At 51.6% G+C, this 21,306-nt stretch overlaps 2 protein-coding genes across 2 annotated transcripts; one reads left to right on the top strand and one right to left on the bottom strand.

Annotated features, from left to right (window-relative positions):
* Positions 1–673: 673 nt before the first annotated feature.
* On the bottom strand, positions 674–5,582 carry LOC132529549 (keratin, type II microfibrillar, component 7C-like). Its single transcript, XM_060166181.1, has 9 exons — positions 5,214–5,582; positions 4,269–4,477; positions 3,408–3,468; positions 2,537–2,632; positions 2,148–2,312; positions 1,760–1,885; positions 1,287–1,507; positions 997–1,018; positions 674–739 (listed from the first exon to the last, which is right to left on the bottom strand). Exons 1-9 carry the CDS (start codon positions 5,580–5,582, stop codon positions 674–676), a joined length of 1,335 nt encoding a protein of 444 aa, XP_060022164.1.
* A 6,726-nt stretch (positions 5,583–12,308) lies between these two features.
* On the top strand, positions 12,309–16,756 carry LOC132529960 (keratin, type II cuticular Hb6-like). Its single transcript, XM_060167046.1, is given in 9 exon segments — positions 12,309–12,356; positions 13,490–13,651; positions 13,914–14,039; positions 14,292–14,408; positions 14,411–14,458; positions 14,460–14,514; positions 15,129–15,201; positions 16,409–16,440; positions 16,575–16,756. Coding segments are annotated over 9 exon segments (843 nt in total).
* The last annotated feature ends 4,550 nt before the right edge of the window (positions 16,757–21,306 follow it).

The following is a 21,306-nucleotide window of genomic DNA, read 5'->3' as shown; positions in this document are numbered from 1 at the left end:
TGGCAAAATCTGAGAGTGCTGTGAGCCCAGGGACAAAAGACTAGTGGAGACCCCACATCTAGGGCTTTTCTGCTCCATGTGACTTTGGGGACCCTCCCAAACCTCGACCCCTGAGGAAGATAGCAGAAGTGCAGACAAGGCCCAGGGTTGGCTATATTGATTTATTGGAAACACAGATCAAGAAGGAGAGGAACACGGCAGAGAAGGAAGGGGTGATGCTGGGACAGAGTGGGAGCGTTGGCCATCGGCCCCATAGCAGCCCAGGTCCTAATCCTGGTCCCCCCTGCCCCGGAGTCCCCTTCCTGTGGTGGCCAAAGAGACTTCTTTCTAGGGTAGCCTTTCCCAGCGTGGGCGGCAGAGCCCGGGAAGAGGGGATCACACACAGGCTTGAGATGCTAGGAGCGGGAGGGACCTTTCAAAGAGCCAGCGAAGTAGCCTAGGGCTTGCTCCGCCCAGAGGTGGGCGGGGCGGGGCCAGGCAAGGCGGGCCCTGCCGGGCTGCGCGGAAGGGTTGCCCGGCCCGGGCCTGAGTTGGGGCGCTTAACATTTGCGGCAGCTGCTGGCGCGGGAGCCCACGCCGCAAGACGTGACGGAGCTGCAGGGGCCGCAGGGCCCACACAGGCCGGTGCTCATCGCCAGGTTCCCGCTGCAGGGGACGCTGCAGACGCTGCCAGTCACCGGCCGGGAGCCGGACACGCAGAGGTCCCCGCAGACGACCCCGCCCCGGGAGCTGCTGACACCTGCGAACCCCAAAGGCTTAGTCAAAATTCTGGGGGGCCAAGTCTCCCGCATCCCCGACGATGCACCTCTCCAAGCATCTTTACTTAACAACTCTAGTCCCAAAGAAGTGGTCCTTGCTTCTTGTCTAACCCAAATCCCTCCTGCTGTGATGCCAGCCCACTCTTATATTTAGGTCCAGTGGAACTCCTCCTTCCATCCCTTACAGGAAGAGAGTAAATTCATCCACACAGGGCCTAGGTTACTCACAGACATTCACGGCCCCAACGCCTTCACACAGTCTGAGAGGGAAGAGGAAAAAAGCAACATTAGCGACTGAGCCAGAGTTGCCGACAGAGCTCTACAAATTCCTGGGGTGGGGTTCACAAGTGGTCAGGAAGGAGGGGGCAGAGGGTCAGAGTAATAGTCCTCACAAACCGCCCCCCACCCCAAAGTGATAAATGATAGGTTTGTCCCAGATCCCTGGCCATTGCTCAGCCAGGATCAAGGGTGGTGCTTGTCGAAAGGGTGGGAATGGGCAGCTCAGGGCCAGGCTGGGATGGGCCCCACCTGTGTTCCTCGCCCTCCAGCAGGCGCCTGTAGGTGGCGATCTCGATGTCCAGGCCCAGCTTGGAGTTCATCACCTCCTGGTACTCCTTGAGCAGGCAGGCCATGTCCCGCTTGGCCTTCTGCAGGGCCTCCTCCAGCCCGGCCAGCTTGCAGCGGGCATCATTAAGGGCCGCCTCGCCCTGCTGCTCCGCCTGGGTCACAGTGGCCTCCAACTTGGAGTTCTAAAGGCCCAGAAGAGAACAAGGTGAGTTATGGTCCCTGGGTCTCTGTGTCCACTTCCTGGACGCATCCAGTCTCTCCTGGCCAGCTGGGATCACCCCAGGAACAGGTCTCTCCTCTTCATCACCTGGTTTCCTTAAGTGACCACAACCTGGGACTCAGGTCATGCAGATGGGCTGGAGAATGAAAGGTGAGATCCAGTTGGGCGCACACACTGCCTGTGGGACCCTGGGTGGGCCTCAGACGACCCCTACCTGGCACTTGGCATTCTCGACCTCGGCCGTCAGCCTCTGGATCACGCGGTTCAGCTCGTTGATCTCCTCCTTGGCGCGGCGCAGGGTCTCCCCGTGCCGGAGCACCGTGGCCTTCATCTCCTCACACTGGAGGGAAGCAGAGAGGCTCATGAAACTCAGGATGGGACATCCCACCCACTCAGGACACCACAGATGATTTGCAAGTTGTACAGTACTCAGCCTGTGCAACCATATGTGGCAGCCATGTCCTGCTACTATAACCTGAGAGGGGTCTGCACTTCTTTCACCACCTCTAGGAATCAGAGTCCCCAGGCAAAAGAAGCCTTGTTAATATATACCACCCATCCCTCCCACCATGTCTAGGAGGCAGGTGCCCTGAGACACTCACGTTGCTGCGGTACCAGCTCTCAGCCTCGGCCCGACTGCGGCTGGCAATGTCGTCATAGTTCGCCCTGATCTCGGCCACAATGCTGTCCATGTTCAGGTCCCGGCTGTTGTCCATCTTGATGATGACCGAGGCGTCTGAGATGTGAGTGTGGAGAACTCGGATCTCCTGCAGATGGTGGGGTGGGAGGATGCGTGTGCTTTATACCATCCCCTCCCTCACCACAGTGTGTACCCAACCTTCTCAGCCCTCCTTGCTCTCTAGCCCCCGCCCTCTCTGACAGCCTCACGGACTGCAGCTCCTGCCCCAATCCCTGTCCCACTCTGATCCCAGACCAACGCCCTCTCTTCCAGGCCAGCTGCTGGTTTTCTGCCTGGACCACAGCCCCTCACCTCCTCATACAGTTGCCGCAGGAAATCGATCTCCTGAATCAGGGCCTCTGAGTTGGCCTCCAGGTCTGACTTGCAGAGGTAGGCGCAGTCCACATCCTGGGAAGGTGGGGAATCTTTGAGTTCAGAGGACCTCTGGTGATCACCACCCCACATTCCTCTCTCCCTTCACCCATTACATGGAGGTGAGGGGGAAAGGATTCCCAGTGCTACTATTCCCATGCCATCTCCGTACCCTCTGCCCTTCCCCAGAGGCACCTCACAACCTCCTCCCCTCCTAAGAACAAACGCCTCGTGCCTTGGAGATGGGTCACCAGCCTTTCAATCCTCCTACCTGAGACCTCTTACCTCCCAGCTCTCCTTCTTACCCTCCCCTGTACCAGGAAGACTGCCAGACTGGCTCCCTCACTCAGCCACCTTGACACTTCCCTGTCCCCCAGCAGTCCTCCAAGACTCCACCTGGCCTCTCCTGGCTCTGCTCCATCCTCCCCGAGATGCTGAGACTGTGCCCCTCTTCCTAATCAGACTTCCTGCAGCAGTAGACAGGACACCGTCCCTCAACAGCGAGACTGGAGCTGCCATGCCTCCATGGGACCCCAGCCACAGACCACCACCTCTGGAGCAGCACAGAACATGCAGAGCTCAACTCAGCCATCCCGCTGCTTCAGGGCAGGGTGCTAGTGGATGCTCCAAGGTTAGTGCCCTTCTCAGAGCCCTACATGGGCCTTTCATGACCTAATCTCTGGGAATTTCCCATCCTGACTTGGCAAGGTCGCTGCACCCCGCACTGAGGTTGAGACCATGGGTCTCCCCAGCAAGAGCCTGTCATTCTGAGATCCCTCGTGTCTCTGCTTCCCGATCCCACGTGACTCACCTTCTTCAGAGCCACAAACTCATTCTCCGCTGTCACTCTCAGAGCGACTTCCGCCTCGTACCTGAGGCAGAAGAGGGCAGAAAGGGAGGTCATGGCAGGGCAGGTCTCCCCAGAACCCCCTCCACTTCATACCAGTGAAGGAGGCAATGTTGGGGACCTGCCAACACAGCCCGCCCCCTGGCAGCCCTGCTGGGGTCCGCTGTGGTTGGATTTGGGATGTGTTTGTGATTCTCTCTCCACTTTGCATTGAGGGGTCCAGGGGGCCACTCTTCTGGGACCTCACAGCCCTGTTCCCAAAGCTGCTCTGAGGTCCTGTCTGGAGAATAAGGACTCAACACCAGCCCCATGCTAGGAGTGGACAGCAGCACATGTGGGGCACTGCAGCCTCCGCTCTCCTGGGTGTCCATCCTAGCTCAGCTGTGGGAGGGCCCATGAGTCCCAGAGGCCCTCAGCACTCCGCACCCTAGACGGTGGGACACCAGCAGCCCCAGGACCTGGCAGCCCTGAGTGACACTGGGACTCATATCACGTCCAGGTGCTACAGGTGGGAGCCTGAGAGGCCGGGAGGAGATGGCTTGGGAGACTGCAGAAGCCCCCTCCCCACAGACCGCAGGGCACAGCTGCTGGGTGATCAGGCTCCAGGAAGTGAAGGCTGAAGGAGCAGAGAGAGACCTCCTGGGGAATCACGGCCCTACTCTTAGGCATCTGATCGATGACTGCCTGATGTGAAGATCCTGCTGCCCAGCGCCCACCTGCCCTGCAAGGGCACTGGCCCTTCTCGGAAAGTCTTCTCCAGTCTCATCCAGTAGGCTTTAACTCAAGTCCATCCCTGTGCCCAACATCATCCCTGACCGCACTCACTTCTGCTTGTAGCCCTCCAGCACCTCCTGCATGTGGCTGAGCTCCGAGGCCAGCCTCCCGCTGTCGGCCTCCACGCACTCGGCCTCCCTCCTCAGCGTCTGGATGTAGGCCTGGAACAGGGGCTCCAGGTTGCTCTCGCAGCACTGGCGGTTCTGGTAGAACTGCCACTTGGTCTCCAGCAGCTTGTTCTGCTGCTCCAGGAAGCGCACCTGCCATTTGGGGTGGGAGGACGGGTCAGATGGCTCCCACTGCCCCAAAGCCTACTTGGGGCATGTGGGGATGGGGGAGGGCACTGATTGCTTTAAGGTAAACTCCCAAACCAGGAGCTCAGCAGAGATTACACAGGGCGCTGTGGAAGACAAGGCAACTTCTGGATTTTGGGATTGGGATCTATGTTTGGATTTTCCAAGTTAGGGGTGAGAGCAAGGGGCTGGGAACGACCAGTCCCAGCTCAGGTGAACTGAGTTATCCTGACATGCTGAGCCTAGGTGGCACGTGGTCAGGAGCCAAGTAGAGGTCTTTTTGCCTCTGACTCCCCCATCAGTGCCCAGCCTGAATTGAGCATGGGTGGGTTCAGGAAAGGTGTGATCAAGGACACCCACCCCAAGGCTGACCTGTGGTCCTCTTCCTATATCTTATGTGCGTTTCTTGTGTCTTGTTTGCATGTATGGCCTTTTTCCTCCGACATGCGGTTCCCAACCTTGTCCTTGTCTGTCTATGGGGACCCTGCCTGTCTGGACAGAGGTTGTGTATAATAACAATTGCCTCATCAGGAGCCCCTACTCTAGACTCATCTCTCTGATCTTTCTGTGCCCTGGATATGTGTCCGTCTCCTCCATCAGACTCGGGGCTCACCTGGGCCACATCTCTCCTGCCCCCCGACTACCCCTTCAGTGCCTGCCCAGGAAGGGAGTGTTCAGGAAGTGTGTGATCAAGGACACCCACCTTGTCGATGAAGGCAGCGAACCTGTTGTTGAGACACTTGATCTGCTCCTTCTCCTCGTGCTTCACACACTGCACGTTGGGGTCGATCTCCAGGTTGAGGGGCGCGAGGAGCCTCTCGTTGACCGACACGGTGGTGATGCAGGGCGGGCTGGGGCCGCACACGCCGCCAGAGCGGTACCCGAAGCTGCGGCCGCAGGAGCCGGTGCGGAAGCCCTCGCAGAGGCTGCGGCTGCCGAAGCCCCCGGTGAGGCCGCGGTAGCAGGAGATGCCGCGGTAGGGGGCGGCCGTGATGCTGCAGCGGCTGGGGCGGGTCCCGCAGGCTGAGAAGCAGCTGAAGGCGCGGCCGCCGAATCCTGATCCGTAGGTCATGATGCTTCTGGAAGTTTGGCTTGCGTTGTACAGGATGGGAGAGCTGGAGTCTTGTGGGAACTCTAATGTCCTCCTCTAGGAGCCCGGGCCCTATTTATGCTCAGGTAGGAAGTGCTTGGCTGTGCAGATGGGGTTTTGCAATTTGTGCTTTATGGGCTTGGGTGGCTAGCTGGGTCCAACGCCTCTCTAGAATGTGCTTTAATAGTGGAGTGGCCCGCACCCTCCTCTGAGTAAAGAATGCCAACCCCTGGGCTGTAGGGGAACTCAGCATGTTTCATCTTCAAAGTGCCTCAACAGCAGGGCGCGCACACATCTGAGAGTACTGGAGAGAGAAGGGCAGGGGAGGGGAGGGAAGAATGGGGCCAAGAAAAGGGGAGGAGAAGGGAAGCCAGATGGGGGCAGAAGCAGGCAAACTGTATGTGTGTAGGGTGTGAGTGGGGGACCCAGGAAAGACTGCGATATTTGTGAATAACTTCTAGAAGTTTCCATCCCAGTAGTGGCCAAGGTCCTACCATAACATAAAGCTGTATTTCCCCCATCTGCAGAAAGTCCAGTTGGCTGCTGAAATACACCTGACTTCCTGTCATGGCAGCAGCCAGCAGATTATTAAATATTTGTGTTTTATGTCTTCTTCCACTTTTATTATGAGAGTTTTCAAACATATAGAAAAGTTGAAGGAATAGTACCTGTGTAACAAACACCCTGATGTGTTCCACCCAGGTACCCAGATTCAAGAGTTGTTAACATTGTGCCATATCTGCTTTCACATTTGCCCAATTATTTGACGATTACAGAAAGCATAACATGGAGCCCTTAAATACTTAGGCATATGCATTTCTTAAGAATAAGGACAGTACCATTTTCACATGCAAGAAAAAGAATGATAATTCCAAAGAATCATTTACTATCCATTCCATATTAAAATTTCCCAATTGCCCTAATAATTTTTAAAAATAGGTTTTCTTGATTTAACTTATCGCTCTATCTCTTGTATTTTCTGTACACTGAAAATTAACTCTTGAGCTAGGCTGTTCAGTATGGTAGCCAATAGACACAGGTGGTTATTTAAATTAGTTGAAATTAAATAAATTCAAAATCTAGTCCCTCAATTACATGCCACACATGACTACTGGCTACCTTATTGAACAGCACAGCTACAGAACAGTTCCACCATCACACCAGCTTCTATTAGATAGTGCTGGTCTGGAGGCTTGACTGAGTTTAACTGAAACATTTTTGGGCAGAATACGTCATAACTGATGCTTTATAACTCTTACTGTATCACCCCAGGAAGCACAAAATGTCAGGTTGTCCTGTTACTGGTGATGCTAAATCGGGTCACTTGAGTACATTTTCCCCTTTACAATTAGAAAGAATTCCATAGGGCAACATAGGTCCTACTTTCTTTTTATTGGCCACCTACTATGTGACCATCATTATATGCCATAAATGATCTCTAATTCTCACATCAACCCTATGAAGTATGTATCATTATCCCCATTTTACAGATGAGGAAACTGAGGCTCAGAGAGGTTAAATAACTCAACCAAAGTCTCCCATCTATTTTTTTTAAAAGATTTTTAAAATGTGGACCATTTTTAAAGTCGTTATTGAATTTGTTACAATATTGCTTCTGGTTTTTTAAAAAATATATATATATTTATTTATTTATTTATCTATTTTTGGCTGTGTTGGGTCCTCGTTGCTGTGCGCTGGCTTTCTCTAGTTGCGGCGGGTGGAGGCTACTCTTCGTTGCGGTGCTCAGGCTTCTCATTGCGGTGGCTTCTCTTGTTGCGGAGCAAGGGCTCTAGGCACAGGGGCTTCAGTAGTTGTGGCACGCAGACTCAGTAGTTGTGGCTCGCTGGCTCTAGACTGCAGGCTCAGTAGCTGTGGCGCATGGGCTTAGTTGCTCTGCGGCATGTGGGATCTTCCTGGACCACCCCAAATCGAATCACATCAAAAGGATACAACTCCTGCTAGTGCTGGAGGGTCTTCTGCAGAGGAGGGGGGTGGCTGTGGCTCACCGGGGGAACAAGGACACTGGCAGCAGAAGTTCTGGGAAGTACTCCTTGGCGTGAGCCCTCCCAGAGTCTGCCATTAGCCCCACCAAAGAGCCGGGTAGGCTCCAGTCTCCCGTCTATTAAGTAGTGAAGCTCAGGAGATGCAATGCCTTCTCACCTATAGGCTATGGCAACCCCTGGATTTCCTAATCCCTGCAAACTTTCAATAGGGTGGAGAAGTTGTTAGAGAGAGGATATCTGTGGATATAGGATTGGGGAGAGTTAGTCTAAGGAAGGTGGGCAGAGTCAGAGGAGGCTGGAATGGTTGCAACCAGGAGGGCCAATGGGCATGTATGTGGCACAGGGCAATGAGAGGCTGGGGGCGGGGTGGAGATCTGCAGGACCATGTGGCTGCGAACTGAAGGAAGGGGATGGAGAACGGCACTTTTAGTTATTTGTTTACCTCTGGTATATTGTAAGTACCTAGATAGGTTATACTGTGTTCTATGTACCCGTGAAGCACCCCATTCCAATAGAGCAGGTCTAGAAAAATGATACCATAAAGTACAGGGGTTTGCATTAAATGGAAGGGAAGAAAGGAGAAGTGAAACGCCGCAGCTAGCAATCTTCCCCGTCCTCCCCGCCGCCCCCATAGCTGCTGTGTCTTAGGGGCAAAGGCAGGCAGATCAGCTTAGGGCAGGAGGGAGGTGGGGGGGTTGGTGGGCAAAGAGAATAGTGTGTCCGTGCAAAACATTCAGGAGTGGGGCTTGTGACAGGACTGACATGGGGGCACGGACTGTACCAGCCATCTTGCCATCCCAGAGGAGGGTGTCACTCCTGATATTTTATGTGTTTGGGGAGCTGGGACAGCTCTTCTGAGGCCCTTTATGCCCTCATCCGCCACTCTGGGCACTGCCCACAAGGCAGCCGTGGTGCTCCCAGCCAGCCAGCTGGCCGGGTGTCCTGAGGAGAAGCACTGTGAGTCAGGGTACAGCTCACACACGCTTTGCCTTTTCTACCAGTGTAACTCCCTATAAAAATGCCATGCGTAAACATGAGCTAATTACTAATGGCTGGTCTTTGCTAAGCAATTTGAAAGGAGCAGCAAGCAATTTAAAACAAGATATTAAAAAAAATTCAGATGTAACATTTCATTTAACGTCAGGTATTATTAATGGCTGCTAATTTTGAAGACCTAAGAAGACATTCAATCTGTAGGTTTTCTTAGAGTAAAAAAGCTTGTGGTGGGGGAAGAGAAGAGGGGAGGGGGGAAGAGTTGGCAGAATGACCACTCCGTGGTCTTGGCTCTGCCAATGGGAGCTTTATGGAAGTTAAAATTGCTTTTATGGTGAAATATACCACCCCCAAAAAGAAAGTATAGGTGGTGTGCCTACCACCTGTAGGAAGAAATAGAACATATGTGTGACTTAGGGGCTTCCTCTGAGCCTCATTCTCACTGTACCCCCTTCCTTCCTGATCCAGGGATGGCTCCTCTCTGGGATTTTGTGTTGAATCATTCCCTTGCTTTTCTTTACAGTTTAAGGACCAAGGAATGCATCCCTAGACCATATCTGATTCAGTTTTCCAGTTTTTGAACTTCATATAAATGGAATCATAATATGTGTATTCCATTGTTCAGTGTTGCTTCCTGTAGCTGTATTGTGTTCATTTTCACTGTGGACTGTATTCTTTGTATGAATATGTCACAGTTTATTCATCTTTCCACCCTGGTAGCCTCATGGTTGCCCCCAGAGTTTGTATTATGAACAGAGCTGCCATGCACTTTCTTTTCCATGTCTTTTGGTGTATTTGTGCAAGAGATTTTCTAGGGTATGTGGTTATTTAAAAAAAAGTTATTCAGGTAGCATATGCTTAGTGTAGAAAACTATTTTATGAATATTCTTCCAAACTTAATAACAACATCTTTTGATGTTCATCTTACTTCATAGTAGATACTATACTGATTGCCCAACTTTCGTTAATGCGTTTAATTTTTACAATTACCCTCTGAGGCAGGTGTTATTATTCTGGTTTTACAGATGAGGACCCTGAGGCCTAGAGGGTTAAGAGATTGCTCAGGTTGTGTAGTTAGAGGCAGAGCTGGCACTCAGAGCTTGGTGTGTTTGATCCCAGTGGAAGGGATGAGTTTATCTCACTGCACTCCTATCCATCCACCATCTGTCATCACTAAAGTATCACTTGGTAGATGGTGTTTGTATAGGACACAATCATACACACTCGCTAATCCCTCCCTCCAGTACCTCTTCAGGGTCCTTCAGTGTGCTCTCAGGGTTCAGGGCCAGAGGATGAACTCACCCTTATTTGATGTGAGCTTCCAGTTCTAAGAGAAAAGCTGAACATATACCTAGATCATGAACAAAAATGCAAACCCTGCAGCACACCAATGGGTACAAATGTTTCGTTCATGGCTATATTCCAAGGGCTTGGCACACAGTAGGTGCTCAATAAATATTTCTTGAGTGAATGATATGAATACCAGCTGCCTATTAAGTGCTGAGTAATGGAGCCATCAAAGCTTGATGGTTAATTATGCAAAGCTTTTTGGTAAGATGGGGTGGGGACCAGATGAAGCAGACCAGAGGGCAGCCATTCCTGGGGCTAGGGATGCGGTGGGGAGAGATCCTGGCTGGGGCCTGAAGGAAAGACGCAGTGAGTAGATGTGTTCTTTACCTGGGTCCTTGACCTGAGTGATGATGGGGTGGTAGGGAAAAGCAACCAACAAGGGCAAGAATTCTGAACACCACGGGTCAGAGTAGAGGTGGGGTAGGGTTGGGGAAAGAAAGAGAGAAGTGGATGGAAGGTAGATTTCTAGATAAAAGGAGGAAGAAGATGCTTGGTGTTAGACTATTACTCTCCAGGGCCCCTTGGAAGAAGGATGGAGACTGGCTGGGGGTTGAGGAGAATGGGAGGGAGGGAGATTGGGGGAGACAGAGAGGAGGGGAGGGAAGTGGAGGACAGTGGAGGAAAAGAGGGAGAAGACCCATGGGAGAAGGGTGGGGAGACACTCCAGGGGTGGAAGAGCAGAGGAGGATGAGGTTGATGGGGGAAGGGGCACAGCACTGAGGACAAGGTGTAGACCTACCTGAAGGGGTGGGCAACCTCGTCTCCAGCTCTAAAGAAATGAACCTTCATGGGGCAGAGACGTGGCCTGGGGGAGGTGCAGGGGCTCAGCCTGGTTAGTGGGAATGGACCTCGCCAAGGGTGGAGCTCCCGAGTCAGGCTTCATCCTCTGCCAGACTCTCCAGGATGGCCTTTGGCCCTCCCTCCTCCGGTGAGTTCTCATGGATAATTGGCCACTGTCTCGGGCTGTCTTGGTGAGAAGGCAGAGCTCTGGCATGACCTCTTGGATACCTGCGAGCCTAGAGTGCAGTTTTGGTATCTTCCAGATGTAGAGTCCACAGGCTGCTTCCCAGCCTCTAGCCGTGGGGCAGAAGAATGACATGGGCCCTGCTTCTGAGGTCTCTGTCTCAACTGGCTCTCTACTCTCACAGCATCTCATGATCCCTTCCTCTTCTGCAAGGTCCCTCAGCTGCCCCTACCGTCCACTCTCTGAAATAGCTCCATGTACATCTTGTTACCAACACTGTCCCTCCTGCTGCCTTACTGAAGCCTGTCCTCACCCTTTCCAGGGAGCCTTTCTTGCCTTTCTCATCAGACCAGCTGTATTTCACATTGCCTCAGAATGGGCACTCTCAGTAGGCCTTGTGCTCCTGAGCATCTGATGGTGTAGCTAAAACCCAGCCCTCTTCAGACTTCTGGACTTTCTCAGGAACTTCTGGGTCTGTCTTGCTCATCAAATCAGGAGCTCCAGAATCCATGTCTCTTTCCTCTTAGTGTTTTCCTGCCTCCCTCCAAAATTAAGACAGGGTTCAGCCTATTGCAGGGACACATCCATCGCAGAATCCCTGAATCCCGCAACAAGATGTTACCTTGTTTAACCCATCATCCATTTTGGGAACTCTGCCTTACAACGTCCTCCAGAGGAGCAGGATGGACTGAAGGGAGTCTTGAACAAGAACTTCTCAATGTTAAAACCACCTGATTTACCCCTTCTTTCCAGGCAACCCTTGAAACAAGATCTACTTGGGCTAAAAGAAGAGGCTGTGATCTCCAGATATGAAGGTCTTTTGGTTCGCCCTGTCTCCACAAACGTGATAGCCACTCCAGAATAAACAGTGTTTCTCTTTTACATAAAGCTTCCCTAAATGGGAGACACAATGCAAGCTCCTTAGGAAACCACGACTACTTGACCCCCTCTGGCAAGTCTTTCCTCAAATCCAACTTCTGTCTTTCCAGTCGCAGCGAAAGCCTGACTTCTCTTGCTCTCTTTGGAATTCCATTATACTCGGATGGATTATCAATGGCAAATCCCCCACTCTCAACCCCATGGTATCCCTGGGCTACTGACCAATCAGGAGTTTTCAGAATCAGGCAAAAAAGCAAGATGAATGAGCATGTCATTGATTTATGGCTGAGGACTTCCAATAAGGCCAAATAAGACATACACATTTATCAGTTACTACAGAGAACAGACTTTTTGGACTGTCCAAGCTTTTCTCTTCATTCAGTAGTGTGGTTGCCCAAGGATTGGTGACATTTTCCCTTTGCCTAAGAGGAGAGATTCTCATTGGGCCATCCCTGGGGCAGTTGGGTTTGAGGATGGATGCTTGATTTGGGGTTCTTTTCCAGGGTAAAGGAAGTGACGATGGTCAAAGGTCTCCAGTCCTCCCTGCCCCTTGGACTGACCTCCATGGTAGAATAATAGTTGATAACATTTATTGAGCACTTGCTATGTGCCAGGTGTTGAGTTAAGCATTGTCCATGTATTTTTAAATTTAATCCTTCTATTAGTCTTTTCAGATAGGCACCATTAGTGGGAATTTTACATAGGTGGTTTAGGAATGTGGGTAGGTATATTCCATCACACCTGCTGATACATCCACAGCAGCAGCAACAATAACACGTATCTCTGTCTCCGCATCCAACCTGCCACTACAACTACAGCAGCAGCACCGATACCGACCACTAATATGATTACATACTTAGAGTGTGTCAGGCTCTGTTCTAAGTGCTTGACACGGATTAATTCTTTTAATCCTCATAAGAACTTTATGAGGTGGGTACTATTATCCCCATTTTACATATCATGAAATGAGATACGGAGAGGTTAAGTAATTGCCTGAGGTTACACAGCTAGAAAGGGGCAGACCAGGACTTTGAAACTAGGCAGTTTGGAATCTGGGTCTGTGTTCTTAACTGATAAACCATGTACTTAAACGTTTTAGTTTCAATTATATTAAGAAATAACTTTGCATAATGACTAAGTACACCCATACATACATATCACACGCTATTGAAACAAAAGATCCTGAAATGTTACTTTTACTACAGAAGTTACACTGTAACATTTTCTACTATATTCTACTCTACTTGATTTTGTCCTAATCTGTCTCATTAAAATTCTGGTCGTTCCTATTGGTGGGTCACAGTGTGAACTCTGAAAAAAGAAATGCAGTCCCAGAGCCTGCTGCTTCTTAATGATTACGGTAAACACATCTGCTCTGTGCTCTGGGTCTACTGAGCATGTGCACATTTCTGTAATACTCCACGGCAGCACTAGGAAGAAGAGGCTTAATCCATTTCCCAGAGGAGTGAACTGCTTTGCCCCTAGATCACACAGAGCTATTCATGGCAGAGCCTTGGTTCCTACCCAGCCTTTTACCGTTCAAGGCCCAACCTATCCACGCTGGATGGATGGCACAGACCAAAATGGATGTGTTCTGACATCTTCCAAGGCTACCGACAAACTGGAAGCTTAGGTCTCTCACTGTGGTGGGGGAGGGGATGGTGTAAACCACACGCATCCTCCCACCCCACCATGTGCAGGAGATCCGAGTTCTCCAAGCCCACATCTCAGACACCTTGGTCATCGTCACGATGGACAACAGCCTAGACCTGAACATGGACATTGTGGCCGAGATCAAGGTGAACTATGACGACATTGCCGGCCGCAGTCGGGCCGAGGCTGAGAGCTGGTACCGCAGCAACGTGAGTGTCTCAGGGCACCTGCCTCCTAGACATGGTGGGAGGGATGGGTGGTATATATTAACAAGGCTTCTTTTGTCTGGGGACTCTGATTCCTAGCGGTGGTGAAAGAAGTGCAGACCCCTCTCAGGTTATAGTAGCAGGACATGGCTGCCACATATGGTTGCACAGGCTGAGTACTGTACAATTTGCAAATCATCTGTGGTGTCCTGAGTGGGTGGGATGTCCCATCCTGAGTTTCATGAGCCTCTCTGCTTCCCTCCAGTGTGAGGAGATGAAGGCCACGGTGCTCCGGCACGGGGAGACCCTGCGCCGCACCAAGGAGGAGATCAACGAGCTGAACCGCGTGATCCAGAGGCTGACGGCCGAGGTCGAGAATGCCAAGTGCCAGGTAGGGGTCGTTTGAGGCCCACCCAGGGTCCCACAGGCAGTGTGTGCGCCCAACTGGATCTCACCTTTCATTCTCCAGCCCATCTGCATGACCTGAGTCCCAGGTTGTGGTCACTTAAGGAAACCCAGGTGATGAAGAGGAGAGACCTGTTCCTGGGGTGATCCCAGCTGGCCAGGAGAGACTGGATGCGTCCAGGAAGTGGACACAGAGACCCAGGGACCATAACTCACCAGTTTTCTTCTGGGCCTTTAGAACTCCAAGTTGGAGGCCACTGTGACCCAGGCGGAGCAGCAGGGCGAGGCGGCCCTTAATGATGCCCGCTGCAAGCTGGCCAGGCTGGAGGAGGCCCTGCAGAAGGCCACGCGTGACACATGGCCTGCCTGCTCAAGGAGTACCAGGAGGTGATGAACTCCAAGCTGGGCCTGGACATCGAGATCGCCACCTACAGGCGCCTGCTGGAGGGCGAGGAGCACAGGTGGGTACAGTAGCCAAATTTCTCTCTCAGCCCTGCCTGGGTTCTCAGTGTGCTGTCCCTCACATTCCTACTTGACTCCTGTTTCCAAACCTCCCCATCCTGCAACTGGAAAGGTAATTTGAGTTATTCATTAGGTATGTTTCTTGCCCCATTTGAGTCTCTCATGCCCACTTAGGTGCTGATCTGAGATTGGTGCCTTTTGCAAATCTGTTTCTCAGAGCCTGGAGTCAAGGCCATAGTCATTGCTTTTCCTGAGAAGCCCTGTCTGGGCTGGGCCACCTTCCCTCTATAGTGCCTCTTCCGTCCCAGGCCCTCGTTGCAGATGCCCCTCAGGGTTCCAGCTCTCTTTTCAAGCCTGGTCCTGGCCCCAGCCCTGGGAGTTCAGATTTCTCCCCAAATGACAGCTTCAATAGGGGGTTTTATCAACACACACTTATATATTTTAACCACAGTGAGCACCCCTAAGTGGTCGTCCATTGCAGCAAGCGGGACTAAGGATAGACAGACAGCAGGGACTGGTCTCTTGAAGCAGCTGCCCTGGTCTGGGCATTTTTGCTTGTTGCTTGTTCTGAGGGCGTGGGGAGACCCACTGGTCTTCAGCCTTCTATGTTCAGCTGGACGGGGGCGGCTGAGCAGCTCCTATGAGGACAAGAGTCCCGGGGTGTTGCCCTTTGGTTCTTTCCCCAGGTTAGTCAGGTGCTCTTACCCTGAGCCTTCCTCTTCTCACGTCCAGCCAGGCCCTTGGTCCTGGGCAGAGTCGAGTGAGGATGCAGAGGGAGCGTCCTGTGTATTGGGGAAATGAGGACACAGGTTTGGTAGCTGGAATCAAAGCGATCACATGTGAGACTCGCAACAAACTCAAGTAATTGCCTTGGAGATTTCAGAGGCACTGGGGCTCTCCGGGCCTGGGTAGTTTCATTGGGGCAGAATTCTAGGAGGGAGAATTTTTCAAGACTGAGTTTGAATGCCGGAGAGACACTGGAAACAGTAGCACTGGAAACAGAGAGGTCCATCCCTTTGCCACAAAGCGCTCTTGGAATGAACTCCGAAGCTTTGGTGTGGGTTCCCTAGGAAACCTGGGCATGGGACGGTAGATGGTGGGCTGCGGATTCTCCACATTTCTGAAGCTGATATTGACAACCCTTTGCCACGGTCCCTCGGAGGGACTCTGTGTGTTTTCCTTAAGGAGAGAGCGTTGTGTGGGAAGGAAACACGGGCTGGGTGGAGTTAGGTGGCAGGAGTGATATCCCTGCCTCCGGCACTGGTTATTTCCTCTCTCTGGGCCTCAGTTTCTCCATCTGTTAAGTGAGGGAATTGGTATAGCTAGTCTCTGAGCCTGCTCTCAATGGGTTCTAACATCCCATTCATTCACGCAAGTTATTTATCGAGCCAGGCATCATTTGGGGCACTGTCTGCAATGGGGAAAAGAATAGACAAAAAATTCTGTCTTCCTGAGACTCACATTTTAGTGACGCCAATCAGACCAGATTCAGGAATTTTAATTTGCTGCACCTCAGTTGCATTTACAAGTCCATAAGAACCGAAACAAAGAGTAGCAGCTACCATTTTTGAAGTGCTTACTCTGTGGCAGGCATTATGCACTTGTAGGCGTATTCTGAGTTCATTCTCACAACAGATCAGGGAGTACGTTTTCCCCAGGAGGAGTCAGGCTGAGGGAGGGCATTTCTGAGGTTGCTCAGCTAATAAGGGGTGGAGAGCCAGCACACCAGGTGATCTGTTTCCAGAACCCGTACAGTGACCGGCTACCGCTAAATCGCCCCTTCCCCTGGGCAAGTGCTCAGAAGGAAGGTGGGGGACCTCACCTTTCACCTTGGCTGTGTGTGGTCCAGCGGCTTTTTAGGGCACTGACCTTTCTCTTTTCCTTTCCCCGCAGGCTGTGCGAGGGCGTCGGGGCTGTGAATGTCTGTAAGTAGCCGCCCCGCCCCCTTCTCCAGCTGGGTGGTCACAGTGCCTTTGGGGAGGGGGCATTTTCGCTGCCCCAAGCCTTCTGGCTGTGGCAGTGCCTGACCCGCGTCTCTGCCTGTTCTCCCCCCATCCAGGCGTCAGTAGCTGCCGCGGTGGCGTCGTCTGTGGCGATCTCTGCGCCTCTGGCGCTGCCCCTGCTGACACCACCAGCGTCTGCAGCGCCTCCTGCAGCGACAACGTGGTGGTGGGCACCGCCGACGCCTACGGCCCCTGCTCTGGGCTGGGCTGCAGCATCGTGGGCTCTAAGAGGTGCTAGGGTCGCCCTCCGCCCAGCCAGGACCTCTTGCAAGCGGAACGCCCCTTCCGTGGCCCCACGCGCCGCCGGCTGCTGGCCTCCCGAGAACAGGCTCCAGATGTGTACCTTTTGCCTCTCCCGCTCCCTAGCTGCTCCCTCTGTGTGCCATCCCCCGGCACCTGAGCCCCAGTGAGGCTGGGGCGCACCTTGGCTTCTTTCTGTAGTCTTTCCTAGTAGTCGTTTTGTTGTTCTGAGGATTCATCCTTTCTTCCGCCTTCTGTTTTTTGCTGGATTCATTGGTCTTGCCTGATCCCTTCATCTAAGCTTGGAGGAACAGGACAGGCCCCAGAATCTCCCCATCTGTGCATCCTGGGGAATCTGCCAGTGTGCTTGTACCTATGGAATGGAGATGAAGAACACTGATGGTGGTTTTCCTGTAACTCTGTGAGGGATGCGACCCATTGGAGGGGAGCCCATCACCTTCCAGGGACGCCTGCGGAGGCTTCTATAAAAGCCGGTGAGTCAACTGCCTGCAAGTTTGTTTGCCTTTATTTCACTCTTTGTTTCCAATAAACTAATTGTAACTAATCCAACCTGGTGCCTCAGAGTCTTGCAAACGCCAGGGCCCTCCTGTGATAGGTGCTCCCTGCCAGAGATTTCTTCAGGACCTTTCATGCACTTAGTTATTTTTCAGTAGGTGAAAATGACTGCAGTAGAAGCTGCCCACCTGGCCTTGAGCAACCTGAGGCTTGGAAGAACAAGAGAAGACCCAGGGAGGCAGGGAATCCCTCCCTGCCTCGTGTGGTTATGGGTTTCTATAGACCAAGGTTTCTCAACTTCAACACTATTGACATTTTGGGCTGGAGACTTCTTTGTTGGAGGGTGAACGTCCTGTGCATTGTAGGATGTTTAGCAGTAGCAATGGCCTCTACCCACTAGAAGCCAGTAGTACTCCTCACCTCCAATTGTGACAACCAAAGGTGTCCCTAGACATGGCCAGATGTGCCCTAGGGCTTCTCAACCAGAGTGATCGTCCCCTCCACCCTGCTGGGGACATTCCTGGAGGGGGAAAGTACATGAGGAAATGGGTGAAGGAAGGCATGTGGGACGACAGTGTGAGGGAGACGAAGAGCTTTGGGTCAGGAGAACCAGGCTTCTAGTTCAGAGTCCCGATTCTGCCATTTCTTAAGTGGGTGACTTTGGGCAAATTGCTTCCACTTCTGAGCTTCAGTTTCTTTGGCTATAGAATGAGGGATGTTGGATATTATTCCTAAGGTCCCTTCTGGCCGCCTAAGTGAGATTATGTATTTAAAAGAGTTTGGTTAATACAAACCTATGTTTGAATGTTGGTTCAGCCATTTACTAGTTCTGTAATTGTGGGCAAGTCATTGATCCTCACTGAGCTTTAGCTTCTCCATCTGTAAAATGGAATAATGATACCTCCTGGGTTGTAGGGAGGTTTCAGATATCTATTGCACATAACGAATCACTCCAAAATTTAGAGGCTTGAAACAATAATGCTTTATTATTTCTCATGATTTGATGGGCTTACTGGGCAGCTCTTCTACTTTATGTGATGTTGTTTGGGATGCTAGGATGTCTGGAAGGTCCAAAATGACCTCATTCCATGGAGCTGGAATTGGTACTAGCCACCAGCTATGAGTTCAGCTGGAGCTATTGGCCAGGACGTGTCAGTCAGGGCCTAATCAGGAGACGATAATTTGAACAGATGAAGTTTAATATAAATAATCATTAACTATAACAGGGGATTGAGTAATGAGAGACTGGCTAGTAAGAAGCAAAAAATCTAAAGCATACAGGAGCTGCTGGACTTCCCTGGTGGCGCAGTGGTTAAGAAGCCGCCTGCCATTGCAGGGGACACGGGTTCGAGCCCTGGTCTGGCAAGATCCCACATGCCGCAGAGCAACTAAGCCCGTGCGCCACAACTACTGAGCCTGCGCTCTAGCACCCTCGAGCCACAACTACTGAAGCCCGCGTGCCTAGAGCCCATGCTCCGCAACAGGAGAAGCCCCAGCACTGAGAAGCCTGCGCACTGCAACGAAGAGTAGCCCCCATTCGCCATAACTAGAGAAAGCCCGCATGCAGCAACAAAGGCCCAATGCAGCCAAAAATAAATAAATAAAATAAATAAATTTATTAAAAAAAATAAAGCATACAGGAGCTGCAGATATAAGGAGCAGCCCCTACCCCTAGGCCTGAGAGAGTGCACCCAAGGAAGTGGACCCCCTGTGGCCAAGATCTGGACCTCAGATCCAGGGAAAGCTAGGGAAACCTGTTCAAGAAGACATGTCTGCACCTCAAAACCACCTGAGAAGGATATTGGAAGCTGCTGGCCACAGGATACTGCTGACTACTGTGCACTGCAGCAGTGAAGCCACTGCACGGCAGGAGCAGTTCTGGAGAAACTGTGGGTGCAGCCAGAATCTGCCAGGAGGAACCTGGAACCAGGAAGGAAGGCCCCTTCCTCCTGCAATCTCTCTCCAGCGTCCTCTACTGACAAAGCTTAATATTGTGCTAGCAAACAAAGGAAAATATTGACAGAGCCCCTCTAAACGTTCACAGAGCAGGCAATGACGGGTGAATCCGGAGCTGAGAGAAAATACATTGACAATTGGCATCCAGAGACTTGGTTGTCCTCCATATGAGCCTTTCTCATGTAGCTGCTTGGGCTTCCTCACAGCCTGGTGGCTGGGTTCCAAGAAGAAGGAAGGTGGGAAGCAGAAGCAGCCAGTCCTCCTTAGGCCTGAGCTCAGACGTTCACTTCCACCAGATTCTATTGGGCAGGGCAGTCACAGGGCCGGCTCAGATTCAAGGCGAGAGGAAACAGGCTCCTCCTCGTGATGTGCAGAGAGGGAAGGAATTGATGGGGCCACGTGTGGAGACTAGATCCCACAGTGCACTCTCTGGTCACAACAATTCATGTCCCTCCCACAAACAACATACGCTCACCCTTCCAGAGATCCCCCCAGATTTCTCCCCGTTATTATACCAGCTTGAATTTCAGGATCTTGCTATTTGGATTCAATCCAGTTACACGTGAGGCTCGTGGGATATGGTTCTTTTGTTGCAGCTCCCCCATGATGGTCTACCTCAGTCTGAAGTCCTGTGAGTTAAATGGAAATTATCTATGTCCACCACACCTATCATGCAATGGTGAGATGGGATAGGATAGCCGTAGTCTGCACTCTCATTTATTTTTTAAATTTTTACTTTTATTTGGGCTGCGCCGCATGGCTTGTGGGATCTTAGTTCCTTGACCAGGGATTGAATCTGGACCCACGACAGTGAAAGTGCTGAGTCCTAACCACTGGATAGCCAGGGAATTCCCGCACTCCCGTTTAGAAAGAGGAAAAGCTCGAGGCACTTGGAAGTCCCTGATTCATAACAACTCTAAGTATAGTCAGGCACCCACTGCAAACTCCTCCTGTTGTAGTGGCAGAGGGACTATATCTGATTCACACATGCCTCTTATGTGGGCATCCAGAATTAAAACTCAGACTTCTGGTGGGAGGACATGTACCCTGATGGTCTGGACAGAGACAGTTGATTGGGGACCTCTGTCTCCGGCATATTCTTGAATTGACAGTCCTCAAGAAGTCCCACCAGGGAAGTCTGTTCAGAGTCCCCTCAGATGCAAAGGGTGTCCCCCTGGATGTGATAAGATGGAGAGAGGGGTTTCTGGTGGACAACATTCTTTCACTTGTTTTATAGGAAAAACTCTTACTTCTCTCACCTCATGTTGTTTGGGATTTATAAAAAGGGATAGCACAGGGAGATCAGCTCGGTGCTTTGTGACCGCCTGGAGGGGTGGGATAGGGAGGGTGGGAGGGAGGGAGACGCAGAGGGAAGAGATATGGGAACATATGTATATGTATAACTGATTCACTTTGTTATAAAGCAGAAACTAACACACCATTGTAAAGCAATTATACTCCAATAAAGATGTAAAAAAAAAAAGGCCTGATTTGGTAGAAGATATTTTGTCACAAGAATACATATTTGATCCGAAGATATAGAAAAACCTTTGAGTAGTTCTCCCTGGCAATGCCAGGGATGACTTCAGAAGGTGTCCCCAAGGGGCACATTGGTCCCCTGGGACTCTGGGATCTTTCTCCAGATCTTTCTTCATGTGGTGTCCACCTAGTCTCTGCCTCCTGGGCTTAGAGGGTCCTGCAGGGGCTGCATCTTGGGCATAGCATGGTCTGGATTCCACCAAGTTTGAGTTGGGGAGAAAATCAGGTTCAAAAGGCCGCTAGATCTGCTCTGCGGAGGGAAAGGTGTTGTACCAGGATGGAGCTGGGGAAGGGGGGGTAGAAATGGGGGAGGGTCTACCTCTCCTTTCTGATGGTGGTGGTGGAGGGTGTGTATATGCATGTTTGTGCCGCTAGTGTTTCCTCCATATTTAATGCAAAAGCTCACCTTCTGAATGCTCCCTTGACCCACTCCCTTCCCTGGCTACTTGCCTGTCACCACCGCTCTTCAGTAGCACCAAGGGTATAAGAGCGGGGTAGCCAGACAAGAGGTGATTCCCAGACGGTCATTTCCAATGT

The sequence above is a fragment of the Lagenorhynchus albirostris genome, chromosome 11 (genome assembly GCF_949774975.1).
Source record: "Lagenorhynchus albirostris chromosome 11, mLagAlb1.1, whole genome shotgun sequence".
NCBI lineage: Eukaryota > Metazoa > Chordata > Mammalia > Artiodactyla > Delphinidae > Lagenorhynchus > Lagenorhynchus albirostris.
Note: the sequence above shows the minus strand (reverse complement) of the source record. Positions and strands in the feature narration are given on the sequence as shown.